Here is a 24,490-nt window from a genome sequence, read left to right as displayed (position 1 = left end):
AGACCAAGTTCTCCAAAGGATGAAACTTTTCTCATTTTTTCTCCTGCATCTCCCAGAGAGGCTGACATAGAGTAGACGTCAGTGATTGTAAAATTAATGTTGGACTGAAGTATTGGGGCAGTTCTTGAGCTCCTTTTGATTTCAGAGGCTATATACTGGGTGTGAAGCTCCATCCTATCTTCCAAGTAACCTCTAAGACTGAGTTTTAAATGGAGTCCAGAGCAAGAGCAGGTTCTATATTGGATGCAGGTCATTCTGCCTGGGACTCAGGCGTATGACCCAACAGAGCCAATGGCAATCAGTAATTTGTGGCAAAGAAAGAGGCGGAATAATTCAGAGAAATCCCAGTGAGAAAACCACAGGATTTTGAAGCAGAGCGACACCTTCTTAAGCTTTTAGCCATTCTTGGCTGTGCATGGCACTGCATGCCTGTAATCCCAGCACTCGGGAGGCTGAGGCAGGAGAATCACTGTTAGTTCAAGACCAGCCTGGACTACATAGTGAATTCCAGGTCAGTCTCTACATAGTGAGACCCTATCTCAAAAATAAAAAAAAAAAAAAAAAAAAAAAAACACAAACAAACAAACAAGCATTTAGCCATTCTTTTGCAAAGAAGATCCTGGGTTGCCCCAAGGACTTTGTAGAGTCTGGACACTTATTATTTGGATGATTCTTCAAGAACCCAACTCTGAGATGAGGCTTGAGTGACACGAGGTATTTTGGAGACTGCTCTTGGGAACAGTATTCTGTAGGAGAGTGAGACAGGATTGGCCAGAGGAAGAAGTTGAACCACGGTGTAGTTGCAAGACAGGTCTCAGCTGCTAGCACAGGGAGCTCTGGACATGAGATGTCCCTGTAGGATTGTCCTACCTTGCAAAAGAAAAGGCTTTTGCGTTGCTGCATCATAGGTGTCAGGTGTGAACTTCCCCCAAGAGAAGGCATGGCCTTGAGCAAAGCTGTTTCCAAGGACTTTAGGAAATTTCCAGGGGAGGCTCAGCTGTGATGCTGCTCCTGCTGGCTAAAGTAATGAGCGTGGCACTCCCAGACTGGGGGATCTGACAGAGTGCCACAATATCCGCTTCCCTGTGGGACTCCCAGTGACTACATGGCTCAGTATCCCACCACGATGTTGGGGTTCTTGGATACACTAAACCATAAAGCTTAGTGAATGCAGAAACAATCTCTTACCAAATAGAAATGACATCTGAGACTGGGCTCAGGTCTGGAAGGACTGCTTCAGTGAGGTCCACTTGCAATTCAGCCTGTGCCCTGGTGAGGACCTTCCTTGCCAATAGAGATCGAGAGAGAAAGAGCTTGGGTCTAGCCTACAGGTGTGGCCCACTGGCTTTTGCCAGAAGCAAAATGCTACCACATTACAGCCTCACCTAGACAGGGCCCTGAAAAGTACTGTGGTGAATTCCAACCGGAAGACTGAACTCATCTGGTGGTCCAGTCAACACTGCATTTTGATGAGTGGCTGAGTTTGGCCACATGTTTAGGTCCTTGAAAAGAACAAACTTATGAGACTAATGACAAAAATGTCTGGGACACAGGCTGGAGGACAGACATCTGAAATAGTCACAGAGTGTGGGGTGTGCATGTCTCATGTGAAGATTCACCAGAGAATATCTATTGCAGAGGAGGCTGTTAAAAATGAGGTGGGCACAAATGCAATGGATCTAGATTGGATCAGCTAACAGCAGAGACTTAGCATTAGTTTAAGCAAGGGGTCAATCTACTACCCCCAGCAACTTTGTTATTTTAGACTCATCAGTTTGTCCTAATGGAAATGGACACCTATTTGGGAATATTGGTTTGTCTTTCCTGCCTTGATGTTTTGCCAGCATACTATCTATAGATCTGTAGAAACCATACTTACTTATTAAAGCTCATACAACATCTATTTTTAAAAAAAGTACTCACTGCATACCAATAGAAATGCGGCAATAGGCTTTTCTGCTCCTGGAATTCATTGGTCTTACCACATCCAACATCACTCAGAAACAGATGGTCCAATGGTGTCATTCAGCTTCCTGTTACTGTAACAAAATACCTGGCTAATAAACTTATAAAGTGGAAAGGTTTGTTTAGGTTTAGTTCTGGAAGTTTCAGTCTGTAGTTGGTTGACCCTATTGCTTTGGGGCTTATGGTGAGGCAGCACATCATAGTAGAGGACACATGGCAAAGCAAAGCTGTCACCTTGTGGCAACAAGGATGCAAAAACAAAGAAGAGTCTCCTTCAAGATTCCAAATGGCCTAATTCCCCCACTGGACTATGCATCTTAAAGTTTCCATCAATACCACCAAGCCATTCTTGCTTCAAGAATTCTTGCTTTCAGTTGGGAATCATGCTCAATTGTAGAGCAATTGCCTTGTATGTATGTGTGAGGCCTTGGATTCAGTTCTCATAAAAAAAAAAAAAAAAAATTGTGTGTTTCTTGGGATGGTGGTGTGGCTTAGTTATACAGTGCTTGTCTGACCTGGATTCAATTCCCAGTACTGGGAGGAGGGGGGAATTCATGCTTCCCATCCTCAAACCCTGAGTGTTGCTGGCTTTGACATCTAATTCCTCAAGAAAGGTATTAGTTCTTTAGAAGACACAATAATGCTTCCATTCAACTTGGAGTTGAGCCTTCTACTTGACTCTTTACAAGTCCCCATGTCTCTGAGTGGATAGGCTGACAATGGATAACTCTACTCTCTGGGGTTGTGGATACAAGTTATCAAGAGAAACTTGTGTTACTGTTACACATATAGTGTAGAAAGGACCACCATATATGGAACCTAGGACATCGCTTGGGTGCCACTTAGAGTAGGGAAGTATTAAATAAAGATAAAAGATAATAATTGAGCATCCAATATCACAAGTCAGTTAATGACTAAAAAAGCAATAAAGCCAAGAAACACCAAAGACTAATCATTCAGATATAAAGGCATTTTTCACCAAATAAATATCTATGACTGGCCAAGGTACTGGCTAAGAGCCAGAACAAAAGCATCATGATTGGAGGAATAACAAAGTGACAAATGTCAATCATAGCCTTGCAACCCGTTACAGAAATGAAAACTGTGGCTAGGGATTTAGCTCAGTGGTGCCACCACCTGCCTCAAAAACACAAGGTCCTGAGTGTGAAGAAAAGGAAAACAAAAAAAACAAAAAAAAAAAAGAAAAGGAAATGAGAACTGAAGGATCTATGCACATTTTCATTTACATAATCACTGATGTCTGTTTTCCCTAGGAATTTCATATGAAGACTGCTGCTTTCATTTCACAAGCTCCTTAGACCACGAGAAATAACATCCAGATTAGACGAAAGGGACTGAAATTCACCTGGATATGTTGGGCCTGAAAAGGGTATGAGGACTGAGGGGATTTGCTCTCTGTATTTCAATGGAGAGAAGAAGGCAAAGGCACCTTCATTTGTGGAAAAGGGCTTCATGTTCAGAGCTGTAAAATATCCGTGGAAGGAAAGAAGGAACTTAAAGGGGTGGATTGTGCAGTCCTGCATCTGCTTCCGTGAGACTCGTTCCATTCAGATCCGTCTCCTTCAGATCCTCTTCCCCTGCTCTGCTCTCTACCTCAAGGAAGCTGATCTCGAAAGACTCTGTCTCCCAGGATCCTGGATGAATTTGATTAATGGGAAGTTCTAGAGAAAGGTTATGAGTTAGGAGGAAGGGACAGTGCCTTTGATGGCACTAAAAGCATTCTCTTGCATATATAATCAAGTAGCTGAATTTCCTGCATGGTTCTTTCTCCATCAGGAAAGCTCGGCCAGGACTCTGGCTCTCACCAGCAGACCCTAGTCCTGGGCTAAAGCTACACCATCCTCTCACCTTTCATTTGATAGTGGTGATGTATTCTTGCTGTTGTTCATCTTTGGGCTATTTCTTTTCCTCTATTTTATTTCCTAGATTTCTCAACACCTTCATAACCAGTTCCTTACATTAAATTCCTGTGGTTTCTCTTTCCTTCCTTCCTTTTTTCTGGTACTAGGATTTGAACTCAGGACCTTGCAGTCATTCCTCATCATGATACATTTTACACAAACATCAAAATGAGATTTTAAAAATATATTGAAAAGTACCCATGTTATAAAAGTAAGTTTTAAAATGAAGATACAAAACTCACTTGTTTTCTTAATCTCATACGTATCTGTTTTTTTCCTCAATGATATAGGATATATCAAAATAAGCTATTTCTAGGTTGTAGCATTATAGGTCATTCTTACTTTCTTCCATATGCACTTATATGCTTTTGGTGATTTTCCAATTTTATATAAATGGATGTGTATGATCCTACATCAAATAAGATTAGAATAACAAATACACACACACACACACGCACACACACAAGATTAGATGTGAGATCTTCATCAAAGATCCCAACTTGAGCTTTTGGGTGTTTTGTCAGTCTCGGGCCACAGCCTGGTCTTCCCTTTTTCACAAGCCAGGAGGGAAGAGGAAAGGAAGGAGTGTGTGCTTATTTTTGAAGGTGATTCCTAGAAATGCCATGCACTCTGTTCCCCTGGCATTGACCAGAGGATAGGCACCGGGTCAGCCAGGGCTATAAGAAAGGGTCACTTACCTGGATGCCAGTGTGGGTTTTCTTAATGAAGAATGGTTAGGGCATGCAACTGGCACTCTCTTGTATATATAATTAGTATAAAAATCACATTGTTCTTAATTACTCCATTCTACTGTATAGTATTTAACTAACTGGATTTTATTTGTATTTAGATAGAGATGGTTGGTCTTTTGGCCTTGCAGGAAGTGTATAAGGGAGACAGATTTTTTAAATAAACTTTTCATTTTGTGATAGTTTTAGACTTACAGAAAAGTACATAGAGCCCTTTCTCCCAGTTTGTTTCCCCAGATATTATTGTCTTAATTTATCACAGTGCATTTGTCAAAATTAAAAAGCCCGACACACATAGTACCTTATTATTCACTACACTCTGAACTTTATTCAGATTTCACTGGTTGTTTTCCATTACTGTCCTTTTTCTGTTCCAGCATCCAATTCAAGATTTCACATTACATTTAGGAGTCAAGAATCCCCAGAGCCCCCTCTGGTCCGTGATAGTTTTTAGTCTTTCCTTGGGTTTCTTGTTTTGCTTTTGTTCATCTGTTTGTTTTCTTAAGGAACTTGATGGTTTTGAGGAGTACACCGTCCCTCCTTTGGGATTTGTCAGTTGTTTCCTTGGTTATGAGATTGGGGCAGGATGCCGCAGGAGTGAAGTTCCCATCTCGTGGCACTGTGCAGGGGTAGGATACCTAACACCACCACCAATGATGTCAGCCTTCACTTGATCAGAGGAGCGTCCGTCTACGAGGATTCTGTATTACAAAGCTGTTATTTCCCCTTCCTACACTCTCTGGAAGTGAATTGCTCAGTCCAGTTCACACTCGGGGTGTGATGGGGAGATGCACGTATTATTTGGCATTCTCCATAGATTGCTGCTACTCAGAGGGAGGAGACTATTAAGGCTCAAATGCACTGCTTTTGCTTCAAGACAAAGAATAAATGAGACCTCTTATTGGCATTGTAGTTGGGGCTGGGTACCCTCATGCAGCCCTGGTTTAGAAGAACATCAGTCTCACCAGGGACACAAATACATAAGCAAAGAAAGGGCCGTGGTCCAAAGTGAGAGTTGCCTTGAAGCTATGGATCCGTGGAGCCTCGATGGTGAGGGTGAGGAGCTTTATACTCTGGAAGGTGAAAGTTAGGAGAAGGCTCAGGGTAAGGGACACCTAAGCACAGCCTGTCTGGTTGAGTAAATAACTGCAGAGGCTGTTAACCATTGCCAGAAAAAAAGAACAAAACAGATTTGTAAGCTGTGAAGCTCTCGGTGTTGGATTTGCTGGGTTTGAATTGGGAATGTGGGTAGACATGTGAATATTTTGGCCTGGATCCTAGGAAGAGGCAGCTAGTTTGAGATACAGATTCAGAATTCTACTTACAGTGGATATTGGGGACCCCTAAAAATGGGTAAATACTGAGGGCCAGTGTTCCCACCTGCCATACCAGGTAATGGGAAAGATGAGGCAGGAGGACTTCAGTCGAGGTCAGCTTGGGCAACTTCACTAGGTTGCTAAGACAGAAGTCAGAGTTTTAATATGATCCAGATGCACTGGAAATTGAGGGTGGGGTGAGATATGAGGGGGCTAGAAAGAAGGAAGATACAGGGAAAAAGATTCAAAATGTTCATAGAAATATCCCTCAAATCACTGGCTGATTCCTAAATTGCTCATGCCCAGGACAAGACTTCAAGGAACCCAGAAAAAGATGCTAATGGGTTGAGATGAGATTTTAGCAATTATCTAGAACTTTGGAGATAAAGTTTGATATTTAAGTTTGTACGAGTCAGCTTTTCCATTCTGGGACAAAATGCCTACAACATAAAGGAGCAGATGTTTATTTGGCTTATAGTTTTCAGAGGATTCAGTCCATGATTTGTCAGCTGTAAGGCAGAAACAGCATAGCAAAGGGCACAGGGAAGTAAAATTTCTCACCCCATGGCAGCTAGGAACCAGTGAGAAAAGGGAGTAGCTGGGGACAAGAAAGCCGTACACTCTTCCAGGCCACACCTCCAATGACCTGCCTCCAACTAGGCCCCGCCTCCTAACAGCACAATCGGCCATGAGCTCTTCAAATCCATTGATGAGTACAGCACCCCCATCATCCAATCACCTTCCACACACAAGAGACTTAGGGGGAACATTTCGGATCTAAAACACAACAAAGCCCAATCAAAAATAGCAGAGTATGGTAAATACATTGGCCTTGCCTTTCACATGTCAAAAGGGCCAGACCCTTGACAAAAGAGCCCACCCTAACAAAACCCAAAATTACATCTCTACAGGATCAAGTTGATCTGCTGGTAGTTTAACTGCTATTGTAATGAAATGGTATACTCTTTAGAAGAAGATAACTGTAGACCGGAGTATTTACAACGTATTATTCAGAACAGCCTATTATATACTATGAAAAAAAAAAGCTGGATAGTCACAGAAACTAAAAAATGTAACCTTTATTCAAGAGGTCAGCAGAAGCAGACCTACAAGTGACTCAGATGCAAGAATTAGATAAAAAGGCCTTAAAACATGTATGAGTGTATTAGATAATTTCTGGAAAGAGATGGACAAAATAGGCAGTCAGATAGGGAATCTCAATAATTAGATGGAAGGTTTTTTTTTATTGAGTTTATTGGTACATTTTAGGTATCTTGTACCTTTACATGACAGGTCTTGGTTCTCATTTTTTCCCCATATCCCTGCCCTCCCTTCACCCCTTCCTCCCTTCCCTATTTACAAATACTTTATTTCCATTTTTTCATTTTCCCATATTTTTTCTTTTCCCTTATTTCCTTTCCCCTACCCTTCCCACTTCCCCTATACCTTTAGCCCTGTTCTTCCTATTTCACATTGTCAATTATACCATTAGGATCTTATGCACAATTATAGTTTTTCACAGAGAAACTATTTGATATTTGCCCATGTGTGACTTATTTATTTCACTTACAAGTATATCATCAATATGCATCCATTTTCCTATGAATGACTCTAATTTCTCATTCTTTATGGCTGAGTAGTATTCCGTTTTATAGAAAAACCACATCTTCTTTATCCAGTCTTCAACTGATGGGCAAATGGGCTGTTTCCAAGTTTTATCTATTACACACTGTGCCACTATAAACATGGGTGCACATATATCACTGTGATATGATTCGTTTGGATGGAAGTTTTTTAAAAGAAACTTACAAGAATTCTAGGTGAGTAACTTGAAACCAATCACAGGGATCTATAGGATACACCCAAGTTGACTGACATCCTACAAAATGGCATATAGTGTTTACAAGCATCAGAGAAGGGGCTGGGGATTTAGCTCAGTGGTTCTGCTGCCTGCCTTGCAAATGCAAAGATCTGAGTTTGATCCCCAGTACCTACCCCCCGCCGCCACCACAAAAAAAGCATCAGAGATATGAAAGTCAAGGAAATATAAGAAGCTGTTTTCTAATGCTCAGTATACAAATCCTGGACATTTTTGTTCAATTAGGGCTCATCATAGTCACTTTTTGTTCTTGAATACTGCTGAAGTTTGGATTTAGTTTTTATAGCAGAATAACTTAGTGAAAGCTAAGTGATACAAATATGTATTGAATTACTGTGATAATATTTTAAACTGTTTAGCAAAAATCCAAAGAAATATGAGATTTAAAAAAGAATCAAGTTGTTCTGCTGCCTGCCTCACAAGCACAAGGTCCTAAATTTGATTCCCAGTACCAAAAAAACAAAACAAAACAAAACAAAAATCAAGTGGAAATTTTAGAATTAGAAAACACAGCAACAAAAAAATTTTAAAAACTCACTGGACTCAACAGAAGAATTAAGATGAGGAAAGAGATAGTGAGTCTAAAACTAGAAGGACAAAAAAGATCCAACCTGAGCAACAGAAGAAAAATATATTGAGAAAGAACAGAGACTCAAGGGCTCATGGTATAAACAAAATATTTAATGCCACATAATCAAAGACTCAAAAAGAGAAGAGAAAGAAGATACAACTGGAAAAATGTAGGCAATAAATTTGTTTGAAACATGATGGCTGAAAAGTCCTCAAATGTGGTAAATGATATAAACTTATAAGTTTAAAAAATTGATCAAAATCCAAAACAAGATAAACCAACCCATAGAAATCCACACCATGACACACTATAGTCAAACATCTTAAAACTAAAGACAAAAGCAAAAACTCGGCAATGAGAGAAATGGCACATTAATTATAAAGAAACAATAATTTGAATGACTATGGATTTTTCACTAGAAACTATGGCAACCAGAGGAAAGTGGCACAACAATTATCAAGGCCTCAAAGATAAGAATTGTCACTGCCAATTTTATACCTGTCAACAATGTACTTCAGTAAGAAAGAGGAAATCTAGACATTCTCAAACAGAGACAAATGAAAATAATGCAGTGTCCTCAGACCTATGCTAAATAAATATCTGAAGAAAGCTCTTCAAACAAACAAACAAATAAAAAAACAGTCATAAACAAAGCAAACCTGAAACATAAAGAATAAAGAAAAAGTGACAAAAGAGTCAAATATGCAAGTATGTATAATGGACTAAACTCTTGAATTTTCTAAATTATATCTGATAGTTGAAGCAATATCAATATCAGATAGTTGTATGATGTAGTTTTTGCTTTTTTTTTTTTCCCCAGTACTGGGGACCAAAGTCAGGACATTGACATAGTCTTTAATACATGTGAGTATTTAAGACAATTCTATTACAAAGAGGATGTAAAGGAACTCATAGGTGTTTCTACACTTCACTCAGGAATGGTAAAATGTAGATTTTAGTGAGTAGGGTTAAGCGATGCAGGTGTGATGTAATACTTAAACAAACCCTGAAAAACCTGTGCAAGAGATATTTTCAAAAACTCTAAAGGCAAAGCCAATGGAATTCTAAAATATGTTCAAACAACCCACAGAAAGACAGGCAAATTTAAAACTAAAACTCCAGAAGTAACAAACAGAAGACAAGCTATAGAAACAGCAATCTTGAACCCTAACATATTAATAATTTATTAAATGTAAATGAGCTAACCACACCAATTAAAGGCAAAAATTAGCAAAATGGAAAACCATGAACCAGCTCTAAACTATCTATAAAAAATAGCAATGTAGGTAGGTTAAAGAATAAAAAGAATATACCACACAAATATTAACACAATTTAGAGGACTGGAAGTATTCATATTAGATAAGTATATTTCACAGCAAATAATTTTCCCAGGAAAGGGAGGGGTACTAGAAAATGCTAAAGGAGTCTATGCATCAAGAAGTCATAGCAATTCTAAATGTTTGTGTACAAAATAATGGAGCTTCAAAATATATAAAACAAAAAATTATTAAACTAAAAGGACAAGAAAAACAAATCTATAATTACAGTTGAAGACATCAGCATCCCTCTCTTAACAACTGAGAGAACTACAGGACAAAAAAAATCAGCAAGAACATAAAAACAACATCATCAACCAGCCTTGACAACTATCAACCAGCAGTGACCTAGCTGATATTTATACAATGTTCCAATCACAACAGAATGTGATTACTTCAAATTCATGGAATATTCATCAAGATGTTCTGAGTCAGAGAATAAATTCCAATAAATCATCATAGAGAAAATATACTTATTGACTGTAAAGGAATCAAACTAGAAATCAAAAATAGAATAATAGACAAAAATAGAGGATAGGTAAAATACTTAAAGAGGAATTTTGGAATACCTAGAGATTAAACAACAAAGTTTGAAATAATCTATAGAACAAAGAGTCTAAAGAGAAATTTTAAAGATACATTTAACATGAAAATAGAGCACATTAAAATTTGTGGAATGTAATTTAAGCAGTGGTGAGAGAAAAGTTTATAGTAATAATTTGTTATAAAAGATAAAGTCTCAAATCATAATTGAAGATCTTACATTAAGAAACTAGAAAAGGAAGAGAAAAATAAATCCAACATGAGCAGAAAGAAAGAGATAAATTTTTAAAACCCCACAAAAACAAGCCAGGCATGATGATGCACACCTGTAATCCCAGTACTTTGGGAGGCTGAGGTAGGAGGATCACAAGTCTCACTCCATCCTGGGAAATTTAGCAATTTGGTGAGACCCTATCTCAAAATAAAGAAAATTTTGAAAAGTAAATATCTGGTTACTCATCAGACTTTCAATTTGCTTCACACATTTATGTCAGTATGAATTTAGGATTTCCCATTTAATCCTTGGTCATAATCCATTACTATCATTGTATATTTTGATGCTCAGTTGTCCCTGATTTGGCTAGTAAGAATCCCTTCAAGTTGGCTTCTGTGTCCTTTTCACAAATTCCATCATTTCTCAAGCACTTTCTGGTATTCAGGTACAGCAAGATACTTTAGGCTCCCCTAGGGACATCCATTCTCCCAATCCATTCCGTAGACAAACCAAGGAAATGTGTATGCATGTGTGGGCATATGTTCTAACACACATGCGTGCACATGATGTGACTTCACTTCTTACTGTGCTCTGGTTCCCTGCCCCTCCTTGGCTGAGTGCCCTCGCTGGATGGCCTTCCTGTGCACATCTTCAACCGCTGTGCCCTTGACTTCACGCCCTGGCTCCCCTCCCATCCCAGGGTCTCCTCCACCTGTCAAACAGAGGGATTGGCCAGATCATCTTGTCCAGTTGATTCTGTTCTAGGTCCAGTGGGCCCTGAATGTAACCTGTTCATGGATCTCAGGTGAAAGTCTGGGTTTTAGCAGTGTGGAAACTGAATTCTAGTATCTGTCTCCTCCTAAATGTGAGATTGTCAAAATTTTGTTAGCCCCTTAACATTTTCTCTTCAGTTCCTTGTAATCTTATGAGCCCAGTTTAGGTGTCAGTAAATACCTTAAGAGAATAAAAATTGGCTGAATATTTTGGTGCACACCTACAATCCCAGCACTGGAGAGGCTGAGGCGGGAGGAACGCTGGGAGTACAGGGTGAGTCTGGGTTACATAGTGAGTTCAAGGCCAAACTGAACTACATAAAACTGTCTCAAACTAACAAATAAACAAATAAAAAAAAATTAAGCAGGGATCTCCAGGATGCATCATCATGCCCAACTCTGAAATTCAATTTTTAATATCTTTTTTGTTTGCTTGCTTTTTTGGTTTTGGTTTTATGAATCAGGGTCTCACTATGTAGTTCACACTGGCCTTCAACTCACTATGTAACCCAGTTTGGCCTCAAATTCATGGCAATCCTCTTGCCTCAGCTTCCAAAGTGATGAGATTACAAGCATGCGCCATCATGCCCAGCCAATCCCAGCATAATTTAGGGAGGCTGAGGCAAGAGGATTGCAAGGAACCCAGTCTCAAAAAATTAAAAATGAACAATTAAGTCTAGGAATGGTGCCACAACCTACCTTGTAAGTGCGAGGACCTGAGTTCGATTCCCGGTACCACACAAAATTAATATAATAATAATAATAATTGAGGCTAGGGACATAGCTCAGTGATAAGAATACTCCTGGGCTCTATCCCCAATACCAAAGGGGAAAAACTCGGGCTAATTTTTTGCTTGTTTGATCATTTTTTTTTCTAGGATCCTGAACCCTCAAATTCTGGCTGTGTAGGCAGCTCTGAATTGCAATTTTCATCTTCCTGATAAACCCCCTGCAGGTTCTAGGCTGCTGCTGAACCTCTCTGCCTCTGTGATCAGAACTGTGCATTCACAAATGATCCTGGGAATGGGGAACATGGCTCACTGACCTCTCGCTGCTCCAGGACATCAGGCCTTCAAAGTGTACATTTGAGTCTTTCTGGTTTCATTTTAAATGTTTCTTTGAGTTGGTAAACCAACAGGTGTGCTGCCAGATTTAGGGGTTGGGGTAGTATTAGAATATGTACAGATAACCATCCCCTTAGGCAGTGATGGCGAACCTTTTAGAGACCGAGTGCCCAGACTGTATCAAAACCCACTTCTGTATCACAAAGTGCCAACACTGCAATTAAACCTGAATACTGAGGTTTTAGTTTAGAAAAAACAACTCCTACATTAACATCTTTTGTCACAAAACAAAAACAACACGTGTGCCACAGGTTTACCACAGTGCCCTAGAGTAACGGCCTGTTTTGGTGGAAGAAGAAATTAGGCGCATTCTGTGCCTCCCTCGGAGAGGTGAACACATGACCAGCCATCCTTACAGGGTTCTCTGCACTTTGGAGGGATGTAAGAGAATGAGCAGAAACCATTTCTCTTACTACACAGCCCATTTCTTCCTCTCATCAAGCCTTTGTCATAAAATATAGAAATGTCAAGCAGACTTACAAAAATTGAAATATATTTGAATGTTTATATACAATGAATGTGACCTTTTAAATAAAATTCAAAACAAGCTGGGGGCAGGACTGTGCACCTGTAATCCCAGCATTCTGGGAGGCTGAGGCAGGAGGATTGAACATCTGAGCTCAGCCTGGAGAACTTAGTGACAGCAAGACCCTGTCTCAAACTAAAAAATTAAAGGGTTAGGTATTTAGTTCAGTCGCAGAGGGCCTGGGTTCAGTTTCTGGCAGCAGAAAACAAAAACAGATATAACCTTTACAGTTTCTTATTTACTTGAGAATTAGAAGAATATTAATTCAGCATCCACACTGGTGCCCAGTAAAGCATCACAAGTGTAAAGTTGTAAGAATATCTTTTTCCTGGGCTCACCTTACGGGTAGAGAGATAGCCTCATTTGCATACACTATTCCAGTGTCACCACGTTCCTGTGACATTTGTCCCCGTGACCATCCATGTCAGGCTCCAACTGGGAGGATGTCCGAGAAACAAAGGTCAGAAGAGAGCCTGGGCTGTGGACTTGGCCCAAGGCATAAACTCAGAAGGAAGAGAATTAAAATGTAACAAATGACCGGTTTTAAGTACCTCACTGGGTTCTCTTCACATCAGCATGTCTGCAGGTAATCAGATTGGTTTCTGTGTCTCCTGTGTCATCCCAAGGGTCCCAGGACCGGGTGGGGACGGGGTGGACTCCAGGTAGGACCAGGGTCAAGATCCCAGCTGCACCTCCCATTTCCTTACCATGTGGCCTAGAACCAATGCTTCTTGCGTGGTATGGGTTTGTTTCCTGCAAAGTGAAGAGAAAGTAACATCCATCTGGTAGACGGACTATGGGAATTAAATGCAATGGGGATATGAAGGTAACTGGCAAGTTATTTGCTTTTTTAAAAAACTGGCAGTTTGTAAAGATGATGCAACATTTGGTTAGTGAGGGGTGGGGATGTAGCTCTGTGGTAGAGCCCTTAAAATATGCTTGGTTAGTGAGTGCTGAAAACATTTGAACGCGATGCTGGGATTACAGTGGGCATCAATGGACTTCAGTAGTGTAGCTGGGTAAGAAGAGTTCTGCTGAGCATGAAACGATTATGAGCTAGGAGAACCTTTACGGTGATCCTGGTTGCTGCTCTTCCTCTCACAGGTGAAGAAACTGGGCCCACGAGACAAAGTAGCTGTGCTTGGTGCCTTCATTGGTTACTGGCAGAGCCAGGCTGTGGGAAGGGGTACAGACCCCTGACCTCCCTCCCTTACCATTGTGTTTGTGCTGGTCTTGGGGACTTGGGGGCCAAGGCTTGTAACTCACACATTGTCAGAACCCAGGCCAGCCAAGCGGCAGCCCAGATTCAAGGCTGCCAGTAGGAGGAGCTGCAAAGTCACATTGTACCCGGCTTGGACACAGGACAGGGAGAAGGATGCCGGATAATTGTGCAATCAATCTGCCTACCTGCGGTGAGCTCAGTGGTGCAGAGGAGAGAACAGGGTGTGAGTCTGTAGCAATTGGCCAGTTGGCCAAGTAGGCTTGAAAGAGAGGTAAGACATGCGGGGGAACCATCAGAACAGTGGATGGCGGTGAAAGACAAGTGGCCCAGTGTGGGCAGAAGGAGGCAAGAGCAAGCAGTCTGCCGACAGGACAGCAGAGATCCCTGAAAGGGAAGGCATTTACACCTGGCAGGAAAGGCCCAGGGAAGGAACGATGTCCTAGCAGAGAGAACAAAGATAAGGGTATCACTGTTTTGCTGTGGAAATGTACATAGATGGCACTCAGAGTGGAAAGACCAGCTTCTGCCGGGAAGAATTTTCCATCCTGGAGATCTGGGATAATGAAGGGACTGGAGCTGTGCCTATAGATGGAGGCCTGTGCGTCAGGGAGGCAGAGGCAGGACAACTTCGGAAGCAGTGACCAGAGAGAAACTTCTCTACCAGCCCAGGCACTGTGGAAAGGGCTGGAGTAGTTGGCATACTGGGAACCTGAAAAAGAAAATGCCCTTGTGTGTGGTGGCACAGGCCTGTAATCCCAGCACTCTGTGAGGCCAAGACAGGAAGATCTCAAGTTTGAGCCCAGTCTGGGCAACTTAGTAACAAAAATATGAGGCATTTGGAAGGTAACAGAAAATTTCAGCTTATGTTTTCACCCCTGTAAAAAATCTCCAAAACAAATGGGAATCAAAAGTCCATATTGGGAGAGCTCACTTTTGAACATGTCCCACTGATGCCTATCCTCTGAAGGACCTTGGTCCGGTTCTCTTTAGGTCCCGCATCTTTAGATCTGCACCTTCCACACTGTGAGCCACACTTGTCCTAACTGAGATCTCCTGACAGGTAAATCCCAGGCCAGATCTCAAAGACTTAGTACAATAGAAGAATGCACAGTGTTTCTTTAATCATTTTTATGTTGATTGCTTGAATGATAATTTTTGGATATGGTGGGATAAATGAAATGCATTATTAAAATTAATTTCTCATTATGTTTTTACCATAACTATTAGTCTGGTGCACATAAGATTATATTTGGGCTCAAGTTGGTAGCTCACCTATTTCTGATGGACAGTGGTTTTTTTTAAAAGCTGCATTTTGTCTAGAAATATTATGGAGCTGCCTGTGTTGCAGGTAACGACATTAACAGGTGGGGAGGTTTTGCACGCCCAATGAAATGAAAAATTTTCCATACATCTGTTTTCTTCCTAGGCTGAATGATTTATCTAGAGATAAATCATACAGATATCTGGAAGCACACGCTTCAAGGACAGCCTTTATGTGACTATGCTTTCTTTTCGCATAGGGGAGGGAATACAAAAGAGAATTGCAATAAAACTTTCCATTCATTAAAAAGTTTTACTAATAAACATTTTTGGTGATCACTAAAGCATGACAAATTATTGTACCCGCATCATTTTAGCATTCATTTATGAAATGCAAGTGCAGCCTACAGGAGCTCGCTGAACAAGGTGTGTTTTGTTATTTCTGTTGTTTAATTGGGGCTCTCAAGTGTCTCTTTGTCTACAGCAGTAGCCTCGCTGTTTCTCCTCTTTGTTTTCATGACATTGACGTTTTAGAGATTCTAGGTCAATTGCCTAAACATCTTACATGGTGTCTTTGAATGTATTCCATTATTCGCTGGATTCCTGGAAAAAGGAGCTCAGGCCACCCGCTAGTAACACTACTTCCCAGGTGATGTGGACTTAGCATTGCATCATATCAGAAACAAGAGACCAGGCTTTTCTGCAGTTCACAATTCTGAGTGAAGATCAGGGCAGGGATTGAGCTCAGTGGTTCTGCAGCCTGGCTTGCAAGTGTAAGGTCCAGAGTTCGATGCCCGGTATTAAAAAAAAAAAAAAAAGTGGTGATCACCAGATTGCTTCTTTGTAAAGGTGTATGTTCCATTTGTAATTCATAAGTAACCTACAGGAAATACCATGTGAATATTTGTTTTCTGAGTAATTGTTCACCTAATAACTGTAATATCTATTACCAATCTTTTCTTGAACCAAGGATTTCACTAGGAATTGTCAAATGATAATTTTAAAATCATATAATTCCTTTTACATCTATGATCTAGCACTCTTTTATAAAGATTTACCTTTTCCCTTGTCTTTTTTTATTACATGAATTCATGGGTTGCAATTTATGAGATATTTTACAATTAACTAGTCATTAGTTTTGATGTTCAAATTTTTGCAAATTTGGTCAATGTCCTTTTCACCCCACCTCACCATTTTTTAAACACTTCCTTTCTTTCTGGCACAGTGAAATTTTCCATGCTCACTGTACTTTTTCTGCCCTAAATTGACCCCCTTTAGTCAAGAAAGTTATTTAGAACCAAGATCAGGACACTAGGCAGGCTTCGTGCTACCAAAGGTTCTCAATGAATCGTATTTTTAAAATTGAGATACGTTTCACATATAAAATTCATCTTTTAAAAATATGCAGTTGAAAATGCAAATCCTAAGCATCATGAGATACTATTTCACTAGTATAATCATTGCAAAGGTCAGCTGCAGCAGGGAATGACAAGTGTTGAAACTACAGAGAAATTGGAACCCTGACCCCTGCTGGCGAGGAGGTAAATTGACACGGCTGCTGTGGAATAGAGTAGCAGTTCCTCAAAAGTTTAAAAATCACATTACCACATGCTCCAGCAATTCCACTTTTGGGTACTGACTGAAAAGAACTGAAAGTAGAGAGTGGAATGACTGTTTTTACAGGCATGTTCACAGCAGTGTCATTCACAGTCGCCGAAAGGTGGAAGCAGCCCGGTGCCCGGCGATGGCTGTGGATGAAGGGAATGTGGCACATGCGCGCAGCGGAACAGAACTCACCCCGAGCAAGGAAAGACACCCTGTTACACACTGCAGCATGGGTGAACCCCGAAGACATCACGGTAAGTGGAAGAAGCCAGTCACCGGAGGACAGGTACTAGGGTAATCCCCTGACTGGCGGTCCCTGGGATGTGAGACCCATAGAAGGGCCAAGCAGGATGTGGTTGCCGGGGCCTGGTGGGAGTGGAGCGTGGGTAGTTATTGTTTAGTGGGTTTGGAGTTTCGGGTTGGGAAGATGAAATCGTTCTGGAGAGGGATGATCACCATGGTATAGCAAGGGAAAGTACTTAATACCAGTGAATTGTACTTTTAAAACGACTAAAATGCTTCCTGTAATGTCTATTTGGCCACAATGAAAATTTTTCAATGGTAATTAGTATGTTCAGAGCTGAAGAAACGTCCTCACTATCTAATTTTAAGGCCACTTCATGATCCCACCCCCAAGAAACCCACCATCAACCACTCCCTGTGATCCCCTTCCCAGCCTTTGGCAACTATTAATCTATTAATCTGTTCTGGAGATTTCTCATAAACGGAATCACAGAACGTGTGACCCTGTGTCTTTCACTGAGCGTGATGTTTTCGAGGATCGTCCACCGCTTTCCACAGTGGCTGTAGTAGTGCACATTCCCACCAGTTGTGAGAATTTCAACTGAACATTGTTCGCATGTTGTCATCTTCTAAACTTCTAAACAGCCACATAACTGATTTTAAATTGTATGACTTGGTTGTGTCTCGCTTTGCCAATGTGTAATAAAGTAAGCTGGGAAGGACAGCTTCTATCATCTATAAGACAGACTATTTTCTACCCAGCCGGTAGCCTCCAGATCGCTTGCCTGGCTGACAGATAGGGAAGAGATGATTCCAGCCACCCTTGTCACGTCGTGCTGCATGGGCCCTAGTGCGGGACATCGGCCCCACCCCTCTCCGGCAGTGGCCAGCAGCAGGAACTACATTTCCCATAATGCCCCCTTTCAGGTCGGAATCTGCCTGGAGAGGAATCTGGGGAAATTTGGAAGGCAGAAGGAAGGGGGAATCTATTACTCTCCAGAGGCAGAGACCGCCAGCTGCTGAACAGACAGACGTAAGGCTCATGAGGCTTCCTGGCGAGCTCTCCCGAGCCACCTGCTGCAAGCTGATACCTTTAGGTGCCACCGTGTCTTCCTTCGCTGCAGCTGCCGGAGCTCGCTCGCCACCTCAATCCTGTGAACCCCTAACGCTCCATTAAACCTTCCAGACCCGAACAGAGAGAGCGGCTTGGGTTTTCCTGAACAGACCTTGAATAACACGCACACGCGCACTCACTCACGCCGCAGCGGAGGTGGTGTGGTAATGGGGTGGTTAGAGTCAGTGGAGGGAAAAAACATACAGTGTGCCTAGAGGCAGAGTTTTTCACCACCAGAAATTTTCTGTTTTAGAGCCACGCTGGAGTTCCGCCTTGCTATCCGCAATTTATTACAGGCATTTAAAAACACCAAAAATGATTTCTTTAAAATGTCATTAAAAACTCATAGTAAACACTATTTACTGATGGAATAATAATCCATCCAACACGTACCCCATAATTTAATGAATTAGTTCCACAATGTTGGCATTTAGGTTAGGTTATTATTTTTGCCTATTATAAATAATCCTTAAAACAGTGACATTTATTATTTATTCCCTTTAGGTGAATTTCAAAAGTAATATTTCCGGTTAAAAATATAAATGTACTAGATTATCAACACACATGACCAGATCTATTTCTATAAATGTAGCAATTTACATTCCTGCAAAAATTAAATTCAGACCATGGATACAATCATTTAACAATAATATTTGCTAATTTGATAGGCATAATTTATGTTTTAAAATTCCGGCTTGCTTTTATTCAGTTGTGGATTAGTCGTTTGTGGTTTTCCCGTCTTTCCTTCCTCTTTGCCCTTCCTTTCCCTTCTTTTCCTCTTTTTTTTTTTTTGCTCACCTCACTTCTTCTCTCTCTCCCTCATTTCCTCTCTTCCTCTCTCTTCTGGCTTCCGTCTTTTCATCCTTTCTCTACAAATCTGTCATAGGTTGTTTTTGTAAATTTGCCTAACATCCTATTGTATTTAGTTTTGTGTACATTTGGGCTGGGGATCTGGCTCAGTGGTTCTGTCACCTACCTTGCAAGAGCCCAAGTTCGACCCCTGGTACAAAGAAAAGAAAAAAAAAAACCAAAAAGGTACATTCTACTTTTGTGTACATTTATTATGTATTTTAACATTTTTGTGTAGTAAAAATCTATTTCTTTATAGTTTCCAAAGTGTTTTAATCTTTTAAAGTGTTCAGAAATTTGATATTAGCCTCTCTTTTCTATTATTTATGACAAATTAAAATTTATGGTTTGATTTTATACGTTAACTCTTGGATTTACTTGACCATTTGGGGGGATATATTAGAAGGGTGTCTAACTTAATTCCCCACTCTTTGGACAAATCTTGCCTTCATGTAATTATATTTTTAGATCTTCAGTGTGGCTACATGCTTATTGAAAAAAGTTCAAAGACTCAGGCTGGGTGTGATAGCACACTTCTGTAATCCCAGTACTCAGGAGGCTGAGGCAAGAGGATCACCCTGAGTTTGAGGCCATCCTGGGTTACATAGTGAGTTCAAGGACAGCCTGAAATACAAAGCAAGACCCTGTCTGCAAACAAACAAACAAAAATTTAAGAAAATATATCACAGACTTAGAAATATACAATGTAGAAAGTGAACAAATCTCACCCCATAGTGATAAACACTGCTAATGATTTGGTGAATTTTATTTATTTTTTTAGATCAAGGTATACTTTAGGAAAATAATATGCATAGATTTTAAATGTACAGTTTTATGAGTCTTAAAAAATATATACCACCATACCATCAAAATATAAGACATTTCTGCTCCCAGAAATGTCCCACCTTCCTCTCCCCAATCCATCCCCGCTCCCCTGTCAGCAACAATGCTTTGATTTCAATGATTATAGTTTAGTTTTTACTGCTCTTAAACTTCAGATAAATGGAATCATAAACCATTGGTGTCTGCCTTCTTTCAATGAACATAACTCTTTCAAGATGTTTTTGTTTTGGTTTTTTGAGACAGGGTCTCTCTATGAGACCTCACCCTGCCTAGCCTCTGATTCATTGTTCTAACTCATGTAGATTTAGTCCACTCCCACATCTCCATTATGTGGCATGTTTTTATTGGCCATTTTTTATACACCTTCTTGTGTCAAATGTTTACCTGATGCTTTTGCACACTTTTAAAATTGTTCTTCTTGGGCTTGTTGATTTGGAGGAATTCTTTGTATATTCTAGAGCCATGTTCCTTTTAAAGCTGGGTATGGTAGTGCATGTCTGTAATTCCACCTACTTAGGAAGCTAAGGCAGGGGGATCAGAAGTTCAAGGCCAACCTGGACAACTTAGTAAGATTCTGTTTCAACATTAAAAAATTTTTAAAGGCTAAGAGTATCATTAATTCAATCTCTAGTACTCTAAAAGAAAAAATCAGAATGCTTTCATTCAATCTCTAGTATGGGCAGAATCTTGTCAATCATATGGTATCATATCTTTTATTATCTTAGTGGTATTGATGAACAGATACTTCTATTCTTTATGAGTTTTAAATTTTATATCTAGTGTTGTGCCCCAAATTCAGGAAGATATTCTCCTATGCTTTTTAAAGCATTTAAAGTTTCAGATTTTATGTTAGGGAATATTATTCATCTTATATTATTTTTTTATATGTTTATGGACAGAATTTGTTATCTTCCCCAGACAGATATATAATTCTCCAATACCGTTGAAAAAGACATTTGGATCTTTTGTTAAAAATCAAGTACTGGGCTGGGGATCTAGCTCAGTGGCGCTGTGCCTGACTGAGAAGTGGAAGGTCCTGAGTTCAATCCCTAACTCCACATACACACACACACACACACACACATCAAATACCGTATAACAGAGTTTTATATATGGACTCTATAATGTTCCATTGACCTGCAGTTTGTCAGTACACCAATACCCCACTGTACTTGATTACTATTGCCTAATAATCCAGTGGTTTAAATTCTCCAACTTTGTTTTTCTTGTTAAAGATTGTATTTGCCTGGCTGGGTATTTAGCTCAGTGGCACAGTGCCTGCCTCGCAAGTGCAAGATCCTGAGTTCAATCCCTGGTACAAAAAAAAAAAAATTGTATTTGTTCTACCCTTTGAATTTCAATATGAATTTTAGAATTAGCTTGTTGATTCACTGCAAAAAATGTTCGATATTTGAATGGGATTATGTTGAATCTATCGACTAAATTAGAGGATAATGCTGCCTTAAAATATCAAGTTTTATATTTCACCAACATTATTTGTCTCCATTCATTTAAATCTTTGGTAAATTATCTTACGATAATTTATAGTTTCAGTATAAGTGTCTTGCAGATCTTTCACCAAATTTATTCTCAAATAGTTTGTGTTGTTGAGCTTAACCTGGTGGTGCACACCTGTAATCCCAACACTCTGAGAGCCTGAGATAGAAACATCACAAGTTTGAGGTCAGCGTGAGTAACCTAATAATTTAGGAAGATATTAACTAAAAATAAAAAAACAAAAACAGGCTGGAGTACATAAGTGTCTTGCAGATCTTTCACCAAATTTATTCTCAAATAGTTTGTGTTGTTGAGCTTAACCTGGTGGTGCACACCTGTAATCCCAACACTCTGAGAGCCTGAGATAGAAACATCACAAGTTTGAGGTCAGCGTGAGTAACCTAATAATTTAGGAAGATATTAACTAAAAATAAAAAAACAAAAACAGGCTGGAGTACAGTTCAATGCAAAGGTCCCAGGTTTAATCCCCAGTACTCAAAAAAAAAAAAAAAAAAATAAAAAAAAAAAAAAAAAAAAAAAAAAAAAAAAAAAGGATGTGGGGAATGTGTTCTTGAAAGCTCTTACAGTAGTATTTTTTAAAGTTGATTCTTCAATTATTTGTTTGTAACATATACAAATATAGTTGATTTTATATATTGGCCTTTGATCATGCTATGTTCTTAACTTCTGTCGTAGTAGTTTTCACAGATTTTAAAAAGATTATCAATGTAAACAATCATGTTGCCTTCAGCGAAGATAGCTTGTCTTGTCCTTTTCACTGTACACCTATTTCTTTTCTTGCCTTACCACAATGCCTAGAAAGTCAAATACAGTGACAAGTGCAAGTGGTGATAGTGAATGCGCTTGCCTTTTCATGACTTTAGGGAAAAATTATTCCTAAATGCAGCATTAAAAGTGTGCTGTTTTACAGTGCCCTCTATCAGATTAGGGATGTTCCTTTCCTCCCAGTTTGAGTCATTTTAACGATGAACTGGTATTTACTTTTATCAAATGTTTCCCTAAAACTAAAGAAAGAATAATGTGGGTTTTTTTCTTTTTTTCTTCATTATGATGGCAAATTTCATCAATTGATTTTTCTAATAACAGCTCTTGCCAATCAGGAATAAATCCCACTTACTAAATTTTGTTTAGGATTGTGCACTGTATAATGTTTAAAATTTTGAAATTTGTTCAGACTTGTTTTATGCATCAGAGTATATTTTATTTGATGTAATATACATATGCATGTATAGTATATTCTGTACTTTTGGGGTATAAAATTACATAGTCACTAATAAGGTAAAATTAGTGAATATATTAAGTATTCTATATTTTAACTTGTTTTTTCTGTTATTTAGAAAGCTATGTGAATTCTTCACATATTGTTATGGATTTGACAACCCTTTCGTTGTGTCAACTTCTACTTTATATATTTTGGAGCTAGTTTATTTACTGCACATAAATTTAGCAATTATTACTTTCTGTTGAGTTTATCTTTTTATCAGTATGGAATTTACCTCTTTATTTTGAGTAGTACTTCTTGATTAAAGTTAATTTTCTCTGATGTTATATTTATCTGATAATGACTTTGTATGTTGATTTCATATCCTGCTGTTTTTCTGAAATTGCTTATTAGTCTTTTGGTGAATTTTCTTTGGGAAACTTTTCGGGATTATTTTTTGGTGGTTTCTATGTATAGAATCATATTATTTGCAGAGATGAGTTGACTTCTTCCTTTCCTATTTACATATATTTTATTTCTTTCTCTTGATTAATTGTTCTGGCTAAAATCTCTAGAACTACAGTGTATAGACTAAGAGTAGTGAACATGCATGGACACCTTTATGTTTTCCTCATTTTAGATTGAATGCTTTCAGTTTTTCCCAGCTCAGTATAGTGTTGGCTATGAGTTTGTCTTACAAAGCTTTTATTATGTTGAAGTATAACTGATTTGCTCAGAACTTTTATCATGAAGAGATGTTGAATTTTATCAAAGGCTTTTTCTGCATCTATTGAGATGATATGAGTTTTCTCTTTGATTTTATTTACATGTGTGCTGTATTATATTTGATTTGCATATGTTGAACCATTCTTGCATCCCTTTAATGAAACCAAATTGATCATGGTGTATGATTTTTGTTGTTGTTGTTGTTTATTTTGTTTTTTGAGACAGGGTCTCACTATGTAGTTGAGACTAACCTGGAACTCACTATGTAGCCCAGGCTAGTCTTGAACTCACAGTGATCCTCCTTCCTCAGCCTCCCGAATGCTGGGATTACAGCCACCATGTCTGGCTTATGATTTTAATGTGCTATTGAATTAGATTTACAAGTATTTTGTTAAGGGTTTTTGTGTATGTTCATTAGGGGTAGTGGTTTATGCTTTGTGTGTGTATATCCCTATTAGTTTTATGATAATAGTGTAATACTGGCCTCATTAAATTAGTTTAAAAGGTTTTTTTTTTTCCTTTCCATTTTATGAAATACAGTAGTTTGAGGAGCATGGGTGTGTTCTTTAAAACTCTGGTAAAATTTAGTAGTGATCTGAGTTTTTCTCTGTTGGGAGACTTTATTATTGCTTCAATGTATTTGCTTGTTATTTATCTATTTTCTTTATATCCTCTTTGTTCTATTTTGGCATGTCACCCATGTCCAAAGTTTATCTGCTTCTTCTAGATTTTATAATTTATTGGCACATAGCTTTTCAAGATGTTCTGTTGCCACGACCACTCCAGTGGAGTCTGCGTGACAATGCCGGTCACCTGGCAGAAACCAGACCAGAGGTATCGTCCCCACGGGGTTAAGCCTCCTGGAAGTCCTTGGCACACACCGCATGCGAAGTCAGCCGTGAAGAGAATAGCTGGCCTCTCTGCCTGCAGTTTGGGGACATTGGGTTCATTTATAATTCTGTTCTATTTTGTCTTTATTACTATTTGTTCATTATCTGTAGAATTGTATT

The 24,490-nt window shown here is 39.3% G+C and overlaps 1 protein-coding gene across 3 annotated transcripts in view; it reads left to right on the top strand.

Moving 5' to 3' along the window:
* Anp32a (acidic nuclear phosphoprotein 32 family member A) overlaps positions 1-24,490 on the top strand; it is a 111,448-nt gene that overhangs the window by 22,655 nt on the left and 64,303 nt on the right. Inside the window, exons 1-2 of one of the 3 annotated variants that reach the window (XM_010643309.2) lie at positions 15,753-15,807; positions 17,065-17,240. In XM_010643309.2, coding sequence (XP_010641611.1) covers positions 15,768-15,807; positions 17,065-17,240 — 216 coding nt within the window. In that variant the 5' untranslated portion in view covers positions 15,753-15,767. Of the gene's footprint in view, positions 1-15,752; positions 15,808-17,064; positions 17,241-24,490 lie in introns of those variants that run through there. The other 2 variants (XM_010643310.2, XM_010643311.2) reach the window with 2 other exon arrangements.

Source organism: Fukomys damarensis, unplaced genomic scaffold, assembly GCF_012274545.1.
Source record: "Fukomys damarensis isolate Sample0158 unplaced genomic scaffold, DMR_v1.0_HiC HiC_scaffold_25, whole genome shotgun sequence".
NCBI lineage: Eukaryota > Metazoa > Chordata > Mammalia > Rodentia > Bathyergidae > Fukomys > Fukomys damarensis.
Note: the sequence above shows the minus strand (reverse complement) of the source record. Positions and strands in the feature narration are given on the sequence as shown.